The 18030-nt window shown below is 43.1% G+C and overlaps 1 protein-coding gene across 5 annotated transcripts in view; it reads left to right on the plus strand.

Moving 5' to 3' along the window:
* Nucleotides 1-18030, plus strand: part of KANSL3 (KAT8 regulatory NSL complex subunit 3) — a 41749-nt gene that overhangs the window by 8430 nt on the left and 15289 nt on the right. For all 5 annotated transcript variants that reach the window (XM_060027322.1, XM_069541259.1, XM_060027323.2 and 2 more), the window contains 8 exons: nt 6083-6173; nt 6319-6504; nt 13042-13173; nt 13402-13518; nt 13744-13845; nt 13939-14010; nt 15193-15267; nt 15446-15603. In XM_060027322.1, the coding sequence (XP_059883305.1) occupies nt 6083-6173; nt 6319-6504; nt 13042-13173; nt 13402-13518; nt 13744-13845; nt 13939-14010; nt 15193-15267; nt 15446-15603 (933 nt within the window). The remainder of the gene's footprint in view (nt 1-6082; nt 6174-6318; nt 6505-13041; nt 13174-13401; nt 13519-13743; nt 13846-13938; nt 14011-15192; nt 15268-15445; nt 15604-18030) is intronic.

Below are 18030 nucleotides of genomic sequence, written 5' to 3' on the forward strand. Positions count from 1 at the left end.
GCTTATTTTTGTATGGCCCATGAGCTAAGAATGGTTTTTACATTTTTAAGTGGTTGAAAAAAAATTTTAAAAAGACACAAGAAATTCAAATTTCAGTGTCCATAAATACAGTTTTATTGGAACACAGTCATGCCCACTCATTTAGGTATTGTCTGTAGCTGCTTTTGCACTACAGCTGTGGAGTTGCATAGCTGTGATGGAAACCACATGGCACACAAACTCTAAAATATTTACTATCCAGTCCGTTATAGAAGAAGTTTGCCGACCTCTGGTCTAGATTGCGTTCTTGTGTCTGCATGCCAAAATCGTGTGACCTAGAGAACCTTTGAAAATGTTATACATTTGCTGGTGTAGTAATGTTGTCCCCAAGAAGTTGGACCAGCTTTTTCCCCCAGATGTTTGTCAAATGCCAAGTTTAATTAGATGAACAGCTTTTCAAAGACATTTAACAAAATACTGCTGACATATGATACTTTGGGGCATTGCTCTCAAATGGATTTTAGGACGTTGTCAACATTTCAGTAAAAGAATCTAGTGTCCTAAAGCAGGTTGTCTTATCTTAGAAATCAGAACTTCTGAATTCAATTGAAAAAAATTCTTCTTTTCTAAATTTGCTCTAATTATGTCTCTCAATATTATATGTATCTATATGTTAATCTCAGATGGATGTTTGAAATTTTGAGTTCAAGATCTTTGAGTTGTTTATTTTCCCTCCCTCTCCCTTCCTCTCTCCCTGCCTCTCTCTGTCCCTGTCATTCCTCTCTTCCTTTCTCCTGGTGTTTAAGCAAAGAATTTTATAATCTGAAAAAGTAAGTGTGACCTTTTTCTTCTCTCTGATGTTCTTTCTGTCTCTCTGCTTGCCTTCTGGTTTAAAAAAAAATCCTTTAGACATTTTAATATTGAATTAGTATCAGAGAAAGAATTACCTTTGAAAATATCAGGTTCTGGGACTGATGTGACTTTTTGGCTGCTTTGGATAAGAGGAGCCAGAAGTCAGAATGTCATTTGGGTTCAGTGGGAGCGTGGAGAACATTAGTGTCTGATCTCATCTAAGCAATGGAGAGAAGGCATTTTTGTACTCATGAAAATTGAATAGGTTTAGGTGGGGGGAGCGTGTTGACTCACCACAGTTCCCATCAGCTATTTGACTGTTTAGACTTGTATTTAAAATTCTGTCTCCTGTTTTTAAATTTTTCCTTAATTATATCTTTTGCATGCTCTTAATCTTGGGTTAGATCATTTTTTTCTGCCCACTTAATTTTCCAGCCTCCCACGAAACTGGCAAAATATAGAGAACATGTTTCAGTTCTTGGAATCACTTTGTTATATATCCAGCAACAATCCTAAGAACTTTTTCTGGGGATTTTAGATTCTCAACATTGTGGTTTTTCAATTTAATTTCAGCTGACATTGGTGTATGGTAGTAATTTCTAAATAGCTTGTAGTCCCCTTCCCATTTTGTTCACATCATTTTCCTTGCTCCTGTCATTTCGGGTTTCAGGATAAATATAGAATAAGAAAAACAAATAGAGAAAACATCCTGTTGTATAATAAAGAACAGGATAATTTTGGAAACACTGTCGGTACCTCATAAATAAAAATTATACCTCATTCTCTGTCCTTGGGATTAAGGTTTGCAACATGATCAATGGGCTTTGAGAAAGGTCAAGAGATTGTTGAACATGAAGAAATTGTATTCATTGTTTAACCTGTTTGATTATCACTGAGCATTGCTGCTGGGGGTAAGGCTGCAGTATAATACTGCTTTCAAGATGTTGCAGGTTCTTTATACATATTATTTTCACAGAACTGAAATTCAAAAATTTTAACACATCTTTCATTTCCACTTCAAGAGATTTATCCTTCAGAGATACTTGCACAACCGTGTAAAGATATGGATAGAATAGATGTGTGTTTGAGTGTATTGGGGAGAGGAGGGATGGTCACTGTGACTGTTTATAATAGCAATAAAAGGGACACAACCTAAATGCCAACCAGTAGGGTAGAGCCAGCCATTAAAAGCAAAGAAGTTTATTAAAATGGAAATATCCATGTATCTCCAGAGAGCTTTTTTTTTTTTTTTTAACGGTACACGGGCCTCTCACTGTTGTGGCCTCTCCCGCTGCAGAGCACAGGCTCCGGACGCACAGGCTCAGCGGCCATGGCTCACGGGCCCAGCCGCTCCGCGGCATGTGGGATCTTCCCGGACCGGGGCACGAACCCATGTCCCCTGCATCGGCAGGTGGACTCTCAACCACTGCGCCACCAGGGAAGCCCCAGAGAGCTTTTTATAACCACTTGTGGACATCCTCTGTCTCCTCCCACCACCACCAAATCCCCAAGCCCATCCAAGAATCACTATACATATGAGACATGCTACTCATGTTAGTGTGTCGTACATTTAAATAATGTGAAGGAAAATGAGATTATGAACCAGTGGGCTGGAAGGTGCTGGTTCCCACAAACCTTCCTGGTCCCAAAGTATCCTGAGTCCCAACTTGGAGTAAAAGCTTCTACTCCCCTACCTCCCAAATCCAGAATCTCTCTGAATATCAAGGCACAACAAAAACTGACCAAATCCTAATGAAGTAGCAGAAATTAAGCCAAGAGAGCTATGGGAAAATAAGAAAAAGAACGATTCCAGGAAACCTAAGACTGCTTCTAGTATGCCACAAGGGGTTATAAAAGGATGGGAGGCTTTGGAGGTTAAGGCGGATTGAGCTTTGGCAACAAAGCTACTACAGGTAGAGGGTACCCCTGAAGAATTCTGTGATCCTGGACTTCAGCTTGCTCCCATCAGTAGTCATAGCTACCTGAGCTTTTTACTGTTAGAAGGAACCGTGAAGATCATCTAGTCCATCTCTTTTACAGTCAAGGAGACTGAGGGCACACAGCCAGCTCCTGGCTCATAGCTAGTGTTCTCCTGGACTGTGTAACTGTGGTAAGTTGTCAAACTGGAGACATGGTAGGTGGAGATTTTATTTTACAGAAGGAAAGGATAATGGGATAACTGTGCAGTGTGCATAACAAAGGGTAATTTGCCTTCCACCTGCATGTTTACTGGGCCATGTTGTTAGAGAGATGACCTGTAGAAAAGAGGGTGTCTGGTTGGTGGGTTATGATGGCAAAGGTGCTAGTCTGTTATAAAGTAAGAGAAATGGAGATTGCTGAAGTTGTTTGAAGCAACTTCCTTGCGGTTCAGGCACCCTGTATAGTGAAGGGCTCAATTTACAGTTGGCCCACATGGTGTATCCGTGTTCCTCTGCTGCTCAGGACCCAGGCGCTTCTGTGGTAGGGAGTGAGAGGGTTTGAATTTGTACTCCACTATTTACAGGATTTAGAACGTAGTATGCACACAGTTCATCTGTTTCTTTATTCAGCAGATGTTCAAGTCCCTACTCTGTGTCAGACACTGCTTTATGTGCTGGGGATGTAGCACTTAAAATGGACAACAATCTCGGCCATCTTGGCCTTTACATTCTAGCAGAGGAGGACAAACCAAGCAAATAAATAAAATGGATACAATGTGAGGTGGTGGTATGGCTGGATAGGGATAGGGAATCCCAGGGTGGGAGTGAGGTGTCGGCAGTTTTAAGTACAGGTGAGTCAGGGAAAGCCTCAGTAGGTGACATTTGAACGAGGACCTGGAGATTGGAGGGGGAGCCATTGTTTCAGGTAAGGGGAATGGATGGTTAGGGCCCAGTCTGTGCTGTGAGAGCATGCTGGATGTGCATGGGGGAGATAAAGGGAGGGGGCAATGTGGGGAAGCACAGTAAGCTGGGAACAGTCATGGAGGATGAGGTTGGAGAGGCAGGGGGGGTCCAGACAGCCCATTGCAAGGACTTGGGCTTTCAGCTGATTGAAATGGGGCGATTGAAGGGTTTGAGCCAAGTGACATGATCTGATTTAGGTTTTTGATTGATTTTTTTCCAAAATTGGTTTTCCAAAAGGCGGTACTAATTTATATTTCCATCAGCAAAGTTTCCAGAGATCTGGAACATCCCTGGAACACACAACAGTGTACTACTGAACTTCTTATGACTACATTTTTTTAAAAATTATTTTGTTTTTGGCTGCATTGGGTCTTCGCTGCTACGCGTGGGCTTTCTCTAGTTGTGGCGAGCAGGGACTACTCTTCGTTGCAGTACCTGGGCTTCTCATTGCGGTGGCTTTTCTTTGTTGCGGAGCACGGGCTCTAGGTGCGCGGGCTTCAGTAGTTGTGGTGCACGGGCGTAGTTGCTCTGCAGCATATGGGATCTTCCCGGACCAGGGCTCGAGCCCGTGTCCCCTGCATTGGCAGGCGGATTCTTAACCACTGCACCACCAGGGAAGTCCCTACATTTACTTATTAATATTTATTTATTTATTTATTTGGCATCGGGTCTTAGCTGCAGCACCAGGTTCTTCGTTGTGGTGTGTGGACTTCTCTCTAGTTGTGGCACACAGGCTCTAGAGCGTGTGGGCTCAGTAGTTGCAGCGTGTGGGTTCTGTAGTTGGTGGCGCGCAGGCTCTAGAGCACAGGCTTAGTTGCCCCATGGCATGTGGGATCTTATTTCCCCGACCAGGAATCGAACCTACATCCCCTGCATTGGAAGGCAGATTCTTAACCACTGGACCACCAGGGAAGGCCCAAGGGGGTTGACTGCCTTTTCATGAACTGCCTTTTCATGTTCTTTGCCCATTGTTTTTGTTTTGAGTGTTTTGTCTTTTTCTTAATAGTTTTCTAGAGGCTTTTTCTATTTTAATGAAACAGTAGTTATTTTTTCATTGTGTTTTGACTTCATTTATGATACTTAATTTTTTCCTTTATAGAAATTTGAAATTTTTATGTAGTTACATTTATCTTTCTTCTTTTTATGGCTTCTAGGTTTTAGGTCATACATAGAAAGTTTTACTCATTCTAAGATACAGATTAGATAGGTAGTTAGATTTTTTTAATTACTGTTTTTTCCTAGTACTTCGGTCATTTTATTTTTATTTAACTTTTTATTCCACTTGCAATTTATTTTGGTGTAAAGAGTGATGTGTAGGAATCCAGATTTTCTTTTTCCAGGTGGCTGGTAGTTGTCACAGCCCTATTTACTTTTTCCCTGCTGATTTGGAGCGCTACCTTGATCTCGTTCCAGGTTCTCCTTTGGGTCTGGCATCCACCTAAAATTGTTTAAAGGAGATTTAAGCACCAGTTTATTTTTATGGCAGGGAGAGTTGGTAAACAATTGAGTATCTTCTGTTACCTTTCTCTTAGTATCTTTAGGAAGATTACTGGCCAGAGTTGGAGTATCAGAGTAATTAAGATTGCCAGGAGTGGGGTGGAGGGGGGCTTTAGTCAGCTCCACACTGCTGTGCTGCGTGTCATTATGTGGGGACAGGAGCAGTAGGACAAGTTTCTAATTGCAGGGAGTTTACAGCTGAGCTGGAGGAGGAACCATAAAGCCTTCCATAAGCAAGGTAAAAGTGTGTCTTCCAGGGTCATACGCAGGGATGATACAGAGTTAACTTATATGGAACAGACCATTCAAAAGTAAATTTTTTAATTGTGTGATATACAGGGAAAAAAATGGAAAAGGGAGAAAGGTTAGTGAGGGGTGGATTCTTAAGGAGTGGGAGAAGAGCCACTTCGTTTGTTACATTTTCGTTCCTAAAGCTGATTAAATAGGCCTCTTATCTTAGTCTGAGGTTTTAGTACATTAAAATGCTTTCTCATCCTGTCTGCCTTTTTGTGTGAAATACTAAACTTGTGAAATTCAAATATGTCTGTGCAATGGTGCCATGCTTCTGTTTACTGATGGATTATATTAGCCACTAGGTAATTAATTACCTTTGCTCGCACCAAAAAGACTCTGTTTGTGACTGGTTTTGACTTGTAGTGTGTATGTTAATACAAGTATATGTTGAGGTGGTTCATCGGCAGCATTGGTTGGCCAGAATCTGGGTGTTGTGCTTTAGCTTCGTTCTAAGCTACTTTGAGTTATACTGTTTCATAGTGGGAACAAAAAACATGACATAATCTTCTTTGTACAGTGTACGTGCATGGCGAGCATCCCCAGGGTTTGACTTTAATTCCTCAGAGTTTCTCTTATAGGACTGGCTGGACAATGGCCCAGAACAAGCTATTCAACAAGATCCTCAAAGCCCTGCAGTCTGATCGGCTTGCCCGCTTGGCCAACGAAGGGGTAAGACTCTAGAAGCCTGCCCACCGTGGGCTCCCCATAGTTCGGGCCTCACGGGCTAGCTGACCTCACCCCGCTCCCCCCACCCCCACCTCACGTTGCTAACGAGGTGGCCCTCATACTTTGTCCCCCCACTTACACCTCTCAGGCTTGTAACGAGCCAGTGCTGCGCCGTGTTGCCGTGGACAAGTGTGCGAGGAGAGTGCGGCAAGCTCTGGCGAGTGTGAGCTGGGACACCAAGCTGGTCCAGTGGCTGCACACCACCCTGGTGGAGACCTTGAGTCTGCCCATGCTGGCCGCCTACCTGGATGCTTTGCAGACACTGAAAGGGAAGGTGAGGCCGTGATTGCCGTCTGCCCTGTCCTGGGGTAGCCAGCCTCCGCTGTGGGTTCAGGAAGTGGGATTGGGCGAGGTCATTGCCTGGTCGGCCTGGAGGGCATGACTGAAGCTAACAGGTTTGTTATCAAAAATAAGAGACATGGTATCATTTCGTGTTTTCACCAGGCGTAAATGTCTCTAGCCCTCCTGAAAACCAGAGAACATGTTTAGCCTCTGCAGCCCTGCAGCTTGTGGTCTGAGGTGAGGTGAGAAAGGAGAAGATGAGGGGTTTACCAGGGCGGGGTGTTGAGAGGGGGGCAGGAAGCAGACCCGTGGTGCTGAGAGTGTGGGGGTGCGCGTGGGGAGGTGTTCCGGAGCAGGGGGCGCCGTGATGTGATGCCTCGGTCTCTCCTCATCATGATGAGCCTTCGGTGGCAACACTTTCACTTCAGTCACTCTTTATAAAGCGTATCGTTAACTTTCCCTGCTTTCTTACTTAGACGGTATTGCACAAAGTTACACTGTTTTTCTTCATGATTGCACTTTATTTTGGTTGCAGTTACTGCACTGGGCTGTGTTCGGTGTGATTGGAGTACAGGTTCTGGGGGCAGACTGCCTGGCTGATCTCATCTTGATTACTAATTAGCTGTGTAGTCTTGGATTAGTGTCTCAATTTCCTCATCTCTAAAAAAATGGCTGATACTAATACCTATCTAGGATTTTTGTGAAAATTCATTAATCGAGATAGAATGCTTGCCGCAAAGTTTGGCACATAGGAAACCCACAGTAACTGTTAATGATTTATAAGTGGTACCATCATTTTTAGTGTTTTGCTCCAATACAGAATGGCCTCAGGCAACTTGGATTACTTCAGTTCTTCACCTTTTTTTTTAAAGTGGTTTTCTTCTCCTTTGCAGGAAGCTGGCCTGCTTTGTTGCTATAATTTACCTGGCCAACAGCTTTCCCCAGCCATATTCCCCCAATTTCCAGACTTATTGTTTCCTGCCTGTTTGTTACTTGAAGGTTGCCGAGTTTGTTTGAAAGCAAAAGAAGACTGGCTTAGTGTGGAAATAAAACAAAACTCAGGACCAGATGCGTTAATGAAATGCATGGTAGGAAATTTGACATTAATTTATACATTCAACTATTTTGTGCCTATAATGTGCCAGGCGCTGGGATGAGCAAGACAGAAATTGCTGTCTACTCTGATGGAGCTTATTTTCTAGTGGAGAAAGAAACAAAAGAAAAGATAGTCCCAGAATTCCCCCTGTGCTGCCCCTCTGCAGTGGAGACCCTGGCCCAGGCGGTGAATAGGGGGCAGGCATGGGCACAGGGTGGGTGTGGAGCCACGACAGGCCCCTGGCCGACAACAGTGGCTTGTGAGTATTTCAGGCATTTTAAATGTTCTCCACAGCATTCTGCCTATGGGAAGAGTACGGCATTGGTGAATATCCCCTGAGGGATGAGTATTAGTAGTGCCCAGAGCCCACTTCTCTGCCTTACATTGCACGGCCAGTATGCCTTGGAGGTCATTTCCCTCGTAAAGAAGTTTGCCCTGCTCCCCCACTGAAGTCACTGTCTGGATGTTCCCATGTGAATGAAGTGGTGTTCAGGTTTATTGAGCATGATGGACCACTGGCGGGACTCCACAGGTGTGCACAGTGCATGCTGCCCGGCCCTGCTTCTAGGTCATGGTGTAGGTTAGCTGGAATGGCAGAGGACACACAGTCAGCAGGGTCCCAGACTGTGAGCCGCTGTCCACTTGAGGCTCTGCTCTCAGTGGTTCGTCTCCCTTCAGGCTCTTATGTTCCCACGACTCTCAGATTCACAGCAAATACTTAGGTTGTTTCCCACAACTTCTAATGTTCCTGCTGGATGAAAATGCAGGTGGATGGGATCGTGCTCTTGGCCCAGCTACTTTCACCACCAGACCTATTGTAAGGGGAGCAGAGAAGGTATAGACCCTAGCCTCTTCATTGTCTGCTGAGAGAGATGCAGTGCTGGACAGACCAGGGATGCTTGGTCTGCCTGGCTCCAAGCAGAGAAGTTGGTTATTGATTAATTATTTCTAAGTATTCTTATTTACAGAAAGTGAGTTTCAAGGCTTTGTCATTTGAGAGGTGTACTCTTATTACTGCCAGATAAAAGCTTTTAAAGTCTAATTCAGTCAGATCCTCTACCTCAAGGTGTTGAGTGGCTCACAGTGACAAAGTAAGTTACAAGAAATGGCCAGTTTAGGGTGAAGATCCTTTGCAGTTGGGCCCTAGCCTTTGTTACTAGCCTTATGTCCTCGTCCTCCTACTTCCTTGCCCAAATTCTCGACTTCAGGCTATCTGTGCCCAGAATAAGCCCTGTTCTTTCTTGCTTATATCTGGTGTCTCTGATTAGAAGGCTTTCCCCCGTCTTCTGTTAGAATTCTTCAGAGTGCATCTCACTTCACATGCTGCATCTTCAGATGAAAATTGCCTGCTTGCTTCCGTCTTTTCTGTTAGATGGTTTGAATCATAGTGTGAGGCTTATTTTTCTTTATGGCACTTATCAGCTCCTCCTCTTTTGTTGTTTGTGTGCTTGTCTTCATTAACCCTTGTAGATTAAATTCCTTCGCAGTGAGCACTAGGCTGGTGTCTTGTAACAGCAGTGTTGGGTTGCGTAAACATTTGTTTCCTGAATTAAACTGAGAAAGTCGCATGGTTATATTCCCCTCATTTCTTTTGTTTTATAAAATTTATTTATTTATTTATTTTTGGCTGCATTGGGTCTTCATTGCTGCGCGCAGGCTTTCTCTAGTTGCAGTGAGCAGGAGCTACTCTTCGTTGCGGTGCGCGGGCTTCTCATTGCGGTGGCTTCTCTTGTTGCGGAGCACGGGCTCTAGGCGTGTGGGCTTCAGTAGTTGTGGTGCACGGGCCTAGTTGCTCAGCGGTATATGGGATCTTCCCGGACCAGGGCTCTATCCCGAGTCCCCTGCATTGGCAGGCGGATTCTTAAGCACTGCGCCACCAGGGAAGTCCCTCCCCTCATTTCTTGTACAGAAACCTTTTTAGTCTTGCTCTTTCAAAATTAGGATCACTGTCCTTGCTTATCATTGCCTGGAACAGCTTATCTTCTTGTCCTATCTTTGCATTTTTTATTTTAATTGGAGTATAATTGACATATAGCATTATATTAGTTTCAAGTATACAGTATAATGACTTGATATTTGTATGTATTGCTAGATGATCACCACAATAAGTCTAGTTAACATACGTCACCACACATAGTTACAAACATTTTTTTTTTCTTATGATGAGAATTTTTAAGATCTACTCTCTTAGCAACTTTCAAATCTGGAATACAGTGTTATTAACTGTAGTCACCATGCTGTACGTTACATTCCATGGCTTAATTTATTTTGTACTTTTTGATCCCTTTTACCCATTTCACTATCCTCCACCCCCTCCCTCTGGCAACCACCAGTCTGTTCTTTGTATCTATGAGTTTGGTTTTTTGTTTTGTTTGTTTTTCTTTAGATTCCACATACAAGTGAGATCATACGGTATTTATGTTTCCCTGTCTGACTTAGCTTCACTTAGCACAGTGCCCTCAGGGTCCATCCATGTTTTCGCAAATGGCAAGATTTCCTTCTTTTTTATGGCTGAATAATATTCGTGTGTGTGTGTGTGTGTGTGTAGAAAACGTGGCATATATACATATGCCACATTTTCTTTATCCATCATCCATTAGTGGACACTTAGGTTGTTTCCATATCTTGCCTATTGTACTTAATGCTGCAGTGAACATGGGGGTGTATATATTTTTTTGAGTTATTGTTGTTTTCTTCAGATAAATACACAGAAGTGGAATTGCTGGATCATATGATAGTTCTGTTTTTCATTTTTTGAGGAACATCCTTACTGATTTTTGTAGTAGCTGCACCAATTTACATTCTCACCAACGTGCACAGGGGTTCCCTTTTCTCCACATCCTTGCCAAAATTTGTTAATGCTTGTCTTTTTGATAATAGCCATTCTAACAGGTGTGAGATGATATCTCATTTTGGTTTTGATTTGTATTTCCCTTATGATTAATAATGTTGAGCATCTTTTCGTGTACCTGTTGGTCATCTGTATATCTTCTTTGGAAAAATGTCTATTCAGATCTGCCCATTTTTTAACCAGATTGTTTATTTTGTTGATTTTGAGTTGCATGAGTTCTTCATATGTTTTGAATATTAACCCCTTATCAGCTACATGATTTGCAAATATTTTCTCCCATTCAATAGATTGCTTTTTCATTTTGTTGATGTTTTCCTTTGCTATGCAGAAGCTTTTTAGTTTGAGTCCCACTTGTTTATTTTTGCTTTTGCTGCCTTTACTTTTGGTGTCAGATCCAAAAAATCATTGCCAAGACTAATGTCAAAGAGCTTACTGCCTATGTTTTCTTCTAGGAGTTTTATGGTTTCAGATCTTCATTCAAGTCTTTAATCCTTTCTGAGTTAATTTTTGTGTATGATGTAATACAGTGGTCCAGTTTCATTCTTTTGCATGTAGCTGTTCAGTTTTCCCAACACCATTTATTGAAGAGACTGTCCTTTCCCCACTGTAAGTTCTTGGCTCCTTTGTTGTAAATTAATTGACCATATATGCATGCGTTTATTTCTAGGCTCTCTATTCTGTTCCATTCATCTGTGATTCTGTTTTTATGCCGATGCCATGCTGTTTTGATTACTATAACTTTGTAAAATAGTTTGAAATCAAGAAGCATGATGCCTCCAGCCTTGTTCTTTGTTCTCAAGATTGCTTTGGCTATTCAGGGTCTTTTGTGGTTCCATACAAATTTTAGGATTGTTTGTTCTATTTCTGTGAAAAATGCCACTGGAATTTTGATAGGGATTGCATTGAATTTGTACAGTAGATTGCTTTGGGTGGTATGGACATTTTAACAATATTACTTTTTCCAGTCTGTGAGCACAGAATATCTTTCCATTTATTTGTGTCTTAGTTTCTTTCATTAATGTCTTATAGATTTCAGTGTACAGGTCTTTCACCTCCTTGGTTAAATTTAATCCTAGGTATTTTATTCTTTTTGATGCTGTTGTAAACGAGAAAGTTTTCTTACTTTCTCTATTAGTGTATAGAAATGCAGCAGATTTTTGTATATTGATTTTGTATCCTGCAACTTCACTGAATTCGTTTATTCTAATGGTTGTTTTTGGTGGAGTCTAGGGTTTGCTCTATATAATATGATGTCATCCACAAATAGTGAGTTTTACTTCTTTCTAAATCTAACGGAAAGGATGCCTTTCCTTTCTTTTTCTTGCCTAATCGTTCTAGCTTGGACTTCCAATACTATGCTGAATAAAAGTGGTGTGAGTGGGCATCCTTGTCTTGTTCCTGATCTTAGAGGAAAAGCTTTCAGGTTTTCACTGTTGAGTACGATGTTAGCTATGGACTGAACTTTTACAGCCTGCATCACTGTAGTAGTTTTTATTCTCCAGTTTCTCAAAAAGTTTATTTTTCTGAAAACTACCTCTAGCAGTTAAAAATCTTTCCTTTCCCCTAGGTCATTTTGACCTCTTGTGGGTAGTATGGGATTCACACAGATAATTGTTCTCAGTGTTAGCATCAGCATGTCTGAAACCTATATTTACACATCTATGAGGTCACATTTTTGGTAAATCATAATGGTGTAATGTGGAACCACTGATACGTAGGGCCAACTGTAAAGTTATACACAGCTTTTCGACTGAATGGGGGGTTGGCATCCAACCCCGTGTTGTTCAAGGGTCAGCTGTATACACAGTATAGTAGGATATATTATTTGGGGCACAATAACATATTTTTTTAACACACCACAGTTTGAAGGCAGTATTCTAGAAGTAAGTGCAGAGTTTTGTTTTTAATTTATAAAATCAACTGGTGTTCACTGAGGAAATTCAGAAAACACAGATGTCTGAAAAGGAAAAAAATTCATAACTCCATAAAGTTCATTATTAACCTTTTGGCATATTTTCTTGTAGTATTTTTTCTGAGTAGAGATAATTTTTATATATTCTGTTCTACCTTTAACGTTTTAGCAAATTATTTCCCTATGTTATTACAAATTGTTTTAAATATTTAAAATTAATCCATAAAATCTAATTATGTAGATAATTTGCTTAACCACTTCCTTGTATATGCCTTAATGTTGTGTCCACTTTTTGACTATTATTGAGAGTGAATTTGTCTTTTGCTTACCCCCCAGCCCCCGTGTGTGTGTGTGTGTGTGTGTGTGTGTGTGTGTGTGTGTGTGTATGTATTTCTGATACAGGTTGTTAAGAAAGAGATAAGAATAAGTTTAAGTCTCTTGGTGCGTGTCACCAGATTGGTTTCCAGAGGACTGTATCCACTTATCTTTAATGTGATGGGAGGCATATTTTTCAGCCATGCACTGATTTGTACTTTCTCTCGTGAGGAAAGTTTGAGAGGTGTAGTTGAAATCTCCTCGGCTCATAGTGGGGCTGTGTCCTCCCACCTGATCCTGGTGGTGGGGTCTCCTACTTCATGCTGGAAGCATCTTTCCTCTCCCTTGCTTCTAGATCCCTACCTTGATTGACCGGATGCTCGTGTCGTCCAACACGAAGACCGGGGCTGCTGGAGCTGAGGCCTTGTCCCTCCTACTGAAGAGGCCCTGGGACCCCGCTGTGGGAGTGCTCTCTCATAACAAACCAGTAAGTTGGACTTAACTGTGGCCCATGAAATTGTTTTTAGAATCCAGTCTTAGAACTTTGGCAAGAGGATAATGGCTTGTTTAACTGCTTTCATTAATAACTGGCTGGGTGTAGTGCTTAACGTAGTTTCCTGAGGAAATTAGCATTGGTTGGGATAAGAAAGGTATTGGGGTTCCATGGAGGAGCACCTCTCACTCACTGGCTCTCTGGTGGGGTCTTTCTCCTTAGAGCAAACTCCCCGGCTCTCCTCTCATTCTCATTGCCTCCTCCGGGCCCTCCAGCTCCGTGTTCCCCACCTCGCGCCGCCACCGCTTCTGGCAGTCTCAGCTGTCCTGCTTAGGCAAGGTACGTACTGGGCAGGAGGAACTCCTCCTGGGGAGGATCGAGCAGACAGAAAGGAAGAGGGGCTCAAAATGGGTCAACTTAAACGTGGAGCGTCCCCCAAGTCTCTTTTTGTCTAGAATGCCAATGGTGCTTATCCGAGGTTGAAGGGATTTAGGTAGGTTAAGCAGACTTGAGAGGAGATTTGAAACTTAGCTCTGCTCTCATGGCTGCTACTCTTTCCTTTAGGTCATCCCTGTTGCCACGCATCTGCTGAACAATGGTAGTGGAGTAGGAGTTCTGCAGTGTCTGGAGCACATGATTGGGGCAGTGCGAAGCAAAGTGCTAGAGGTGAGAACGTCCCTATTTCAGTTCACTGTGGCACACCCAACATTCTGCACCAATCTGTGGCCTCCGGTCTTACTGTCTTCTTTTCCCACAAAGATTCACAGCCATTTCCCGCACAAACCCATTATCTTGATTGGCTGGAATACAGGAGCCTTGGTGGCCTGTCACGTAAGTAATCCCCATCTTATTTGGAGGTTGTCCTGAGATAGACTGCTGCTGCTACTACTGCTGCTGCCCAGCGCGATGATAGTGACTGTTGAGTGCTTTGCAGTGTTCCAGAGCACTGTGCTAGATGCTTTGCCTACAAACCTTACTTTTTAACTTTATTGTGAAAAAAGCAGAAGTTCAAAGGGAGGATACACTAGTATAATAAACCCCTTGGGCCCCTCACCCAGCTTTGCCAGTGATCAGCTCATGGCCAAGCTTTTTTCGTCTTACCTCTGCCTACTTTCAGTCTCCTCCAATTATTTTGAAGAAAATCTCAAATATCATATCACTGTGTTTATATATATATATTTCAGCATGTATCGCTGAAAAATTTTTTTCTTTCTCCCCCTAGACATAAGTACCATTCTCCCACCTAAACAAAACAAAACAAAACAATAATTGTGGCCAGCAAAAATTTTAATAGCTCTGTAATTTGATGTTGTGTTCCTGTTCTTTCCCTTTCCAAGTCATCAGAGAACCTTTTCTTATTTTACATACACTTGCATGTATATTAGTTTGTATAAGTGCCTCCGACCTGTCCAAAGCCCCAATTCTCAAGTGGATCAAGTAAGCAAAGTCTGTACTGCTTCTTGTAGTGTAGGTGACATCTAGGGGCGTGAGAGGAAGAAGGCTATCTCCCGGTACTCCCTGGTCCCAAGGATGGCAGTACCCTGTCAGCGACTGCTCTAAGAAATTTGGGGTGTCTGGGAGCTATCAAGTTCAAAAGGGAGAGATTTTCTTCACTTAAGGGAAAAGAGCAACATTTATGTTCTCCTGATTGCATTTGTTATTAGTGGAGGGAAAAGGGAGGATTCTAGCCTTGCAAATTGCCAGGATGCAAGTATTAAACTTCCCATCCTATGGTTCAGCCCTCTTCTGGGGTCCGCTGAGGGCCCCAATTCTCTAGGTGGTGGCTTCTGGTAGAACAGCACATCTTGTGTTCTTTGCTCTTACTGCTGCAACTATGGCTGGTGCACCTAGGGATTATGTCCTAACCTAGTTATGTACACCTAGGGGTTATGTCATGACAGTGGGGGAGGAGGTGGGACTGGCTGGTGGGTCTGGACCACCCCAGGATTCTGGGTAGGATGTAGCTGCAGTGAAGTCATTTGACCTTGAGACAAACCGTGCCATTATTTCCAGGTGTCGGTGATGGAATACGTCACTGCAGTTGTCTGCCTTGGGTTTCCTCTGCTTACCGTGGATGGCCCCAGAGGGGTAAGCGCAGGGTGTGGCTGATTTCTGGGTCACTGGCAGGTGAGCGTACGGGAGTGCATGCCTCGCCCAAGCTGCTCTTCAGTGACTGCAGTTGCCCAGCTGACTCTCTTGAGCATACTTGCCAGGGCAGTACTCAGTGAATATGCACTGGCTGACTGTAAACCTGGATCTGTTTTAGGATGTGGATGATCCCCTCTTGGATATGAAGACTCCAGTCCTCTTTGTCATTGGTCAGAATTCCCTGCAGTGTCACCCTGAAGCCATGGAAGACTTCCGGGAGAAGATTCGGGCTGAGAACAGCTTGGTGGTGGTTGGGGGAGCTGATGATAATCTCAGGTGGGTAGGTTCCCCCAGAGCTGCAAGAGTGCCATGTTGGAGAGGTGCTTATCAGGCGGTGATGTAATTATAGCTAACCTGGTTCAGTGAAAAGAGGGCATTAAAAAACTTACAAAAATTTTTTAAACTAATTCAGATTTCTAAAAAGTTGCAAAATTAGTACCAAGAAATTCCCTATACTGTTCACCCAGATTTCCCAAATGTTAACATCTTATATAACCAAAGTGTAATTATCGAAGTCAGGAAATTAACATGGATATGATACTGTTATCTAATCTACAGACTCACATTTCATCAGTTATCTCACTAACGTTCTTTTCTGGTCCAGGCTCAAAACCAGATCACACATTGCTGTTGGTTGCCTGTCTCCTCAGTCTCCTTTCATTTGGTACTGTTCCTTAGTCTGTCTTTGTCTTTCATGACCTCGACACTTTTTTTTTAAAATTTCATTTATTTATTTGTTTTTGGCTGTGCTGGGTCTTCTTTTCTGTGCGTGGGCTTTCTCTAGTTGCGGCGAGCGGGGGCCACTCTTCATCGCGGTGCGCGGGCCTCTCACTGCCACGGGCCTCTCACTGCCGCGGGCCTCTCTTGTTGCGGAGCACAAGCTCCAGACGCGCAGGCTCAGTAGTTGTGGCTCACGGGCCCAGCCGCTCCACAGCATGTGGGATCTTTCCGGACCGGGGCACGAACCCATGTCCCCTGCATTGACAGGCAGACTCTCAACCACTGCACCACCAGGGAAGCCCAACCTCGACACTTTTGAAGACTTCTATTTTGTAGACGGTCCCTCAATTTAGGTTTTTGACATTATCTTACGATTAGGTTGAGGGTGCACATTTTTGGCAGGAATGCTATGGAGCTGATGTGCCCTCAGTGCACCCCTCAGGGGCTACATGGTGTTGATGTGTCTTATTACTGGTGATGTTAACTTTGATCAAGGAAGCATCTGCCAGGTTTCTCTATTGTAAAGTTCCTATTTTTCTCTTTGTAGTTAGCAGTCATCTTGTGGGGAGAAAATACTTTTAAGATGTTGTAATTATAGTCTTGGCCATTGTGCTTTCACTTGGGTAGGCATTTCTTCACGTTTTGTTCCTTACTGAGGATGAATGTGAACATAGATTTTATTTGTGTTAAGCATCCTTTTATATATTTTGGAGTATAAACAGCCAAAGTTTGGAGAGGATTTTAAATTTATTTATTTTTTAATTTATTTTATTTTTGTCTGCGTTGGGTCTTTGTTGCTGCACGCGGGTTTTCTCTAGTTGTGGCGAGCAGAGGCTACTCTTTGTTGAGGTGCGCGGGCTTCTCATTCTGGTGGCTTCTCTGGTTGCAGAGCACGGGCTCTAGGCACGCGGGCTCAGTAGTTGTGGCTCGCGGGCTCTAGAATGCAGGCTCAGTAGTTGTGGCGCACGGGCTTAGTTGTTCCGCAGCATGTGAAATCTTCCCGGACCAGGGCTCAAACCCATGTCCCCTGCATTGGCAGGTGGATTCTTAACCACTGTGCCACCAGGGAAGCCCTGGAGAGGATTTAGGAGGGCATCTTTAGTCATCGAGATGGCCATTCTTCTCTTACAAGGCTGGTTGCCTGTAGGGCCTTTAGTTATGTTTTTATGAAATGTACTGAAAAAGAGGTTGTATCCTTTACTGGTCTCCTTTTTTATATGCTCAGTCTTAGATATTAACTTCATTTGTATGCTTTAACTGGAGAGCTTAAAGCGAGTACTATTCCCACCTCTCTTGTCAGTTTCTTACCCAGAGATGCTTTGGCGAAGTCCTCCTGGCCTTTGTCATTTGACAGCTTCTTGTGGACCTAGAATCTAACCCTTTGATGCTCAAGGCAATGTTTGCTTGTAAATACATTATCTTTCTTGCTAATTCAGACATTCTTATCTATAGGAGAATAGACTGTGTGTTGAGTCGTGGTGAGGGAGCGGGAGAAATGGAAATAACCCTTAGTGAGAGTTACGTTGTGAGGCTGCTTATGAGACATATTTGCATGGTGCCAAGAGCATTGGACTGAGAACTGGGAGACCCAATTTAGTCTTGGCTCCCTTGCTAAGAAGCTTGGATAAAATACTTAACTTCTGGGACTCTGTCCTCATCCATAAAATGAGCATTGTTACACAAGGTCAGAGACCTACAACCAGTAAATCGGGGTCTCAGAATTTGGAGGCTCAGAATGTAGTTCTTCATCCTGTCACTTGGTGCCCTGTTTCTCTCTCTGCTGAGACCACCAGTCAGAAGCCAGGGTGTTTAAGGCTGGCTTTCAAAGAGGAGAATGCAGCAGCTGTGGTCAGTTTCTGTCATCCCTTTAGAACTAACCTGTGGCCACCTTGCCTTCCCTCCTGCTAATTTCATTTCAATAGCACCCAGTAATCTTTTCAATAGCACCCAGTAGTCTCAGGGTTTGGGTCTGTGTTGGGGTGC

The sequence above is a fragment of the Delphinus delphis genome, chromosome 12, assembly GCF_949987515.2.
Source record: "Delphinus delphis chromosome 12, mDelDel1.2, whole genome shotgun sequence".
Taxonomy (NCBI): Eukaryota; Metazoa; Chordata; class Mammalia; order Artiodactyla; family Delphinidae; genus Delphinus; species Delphinus delphis.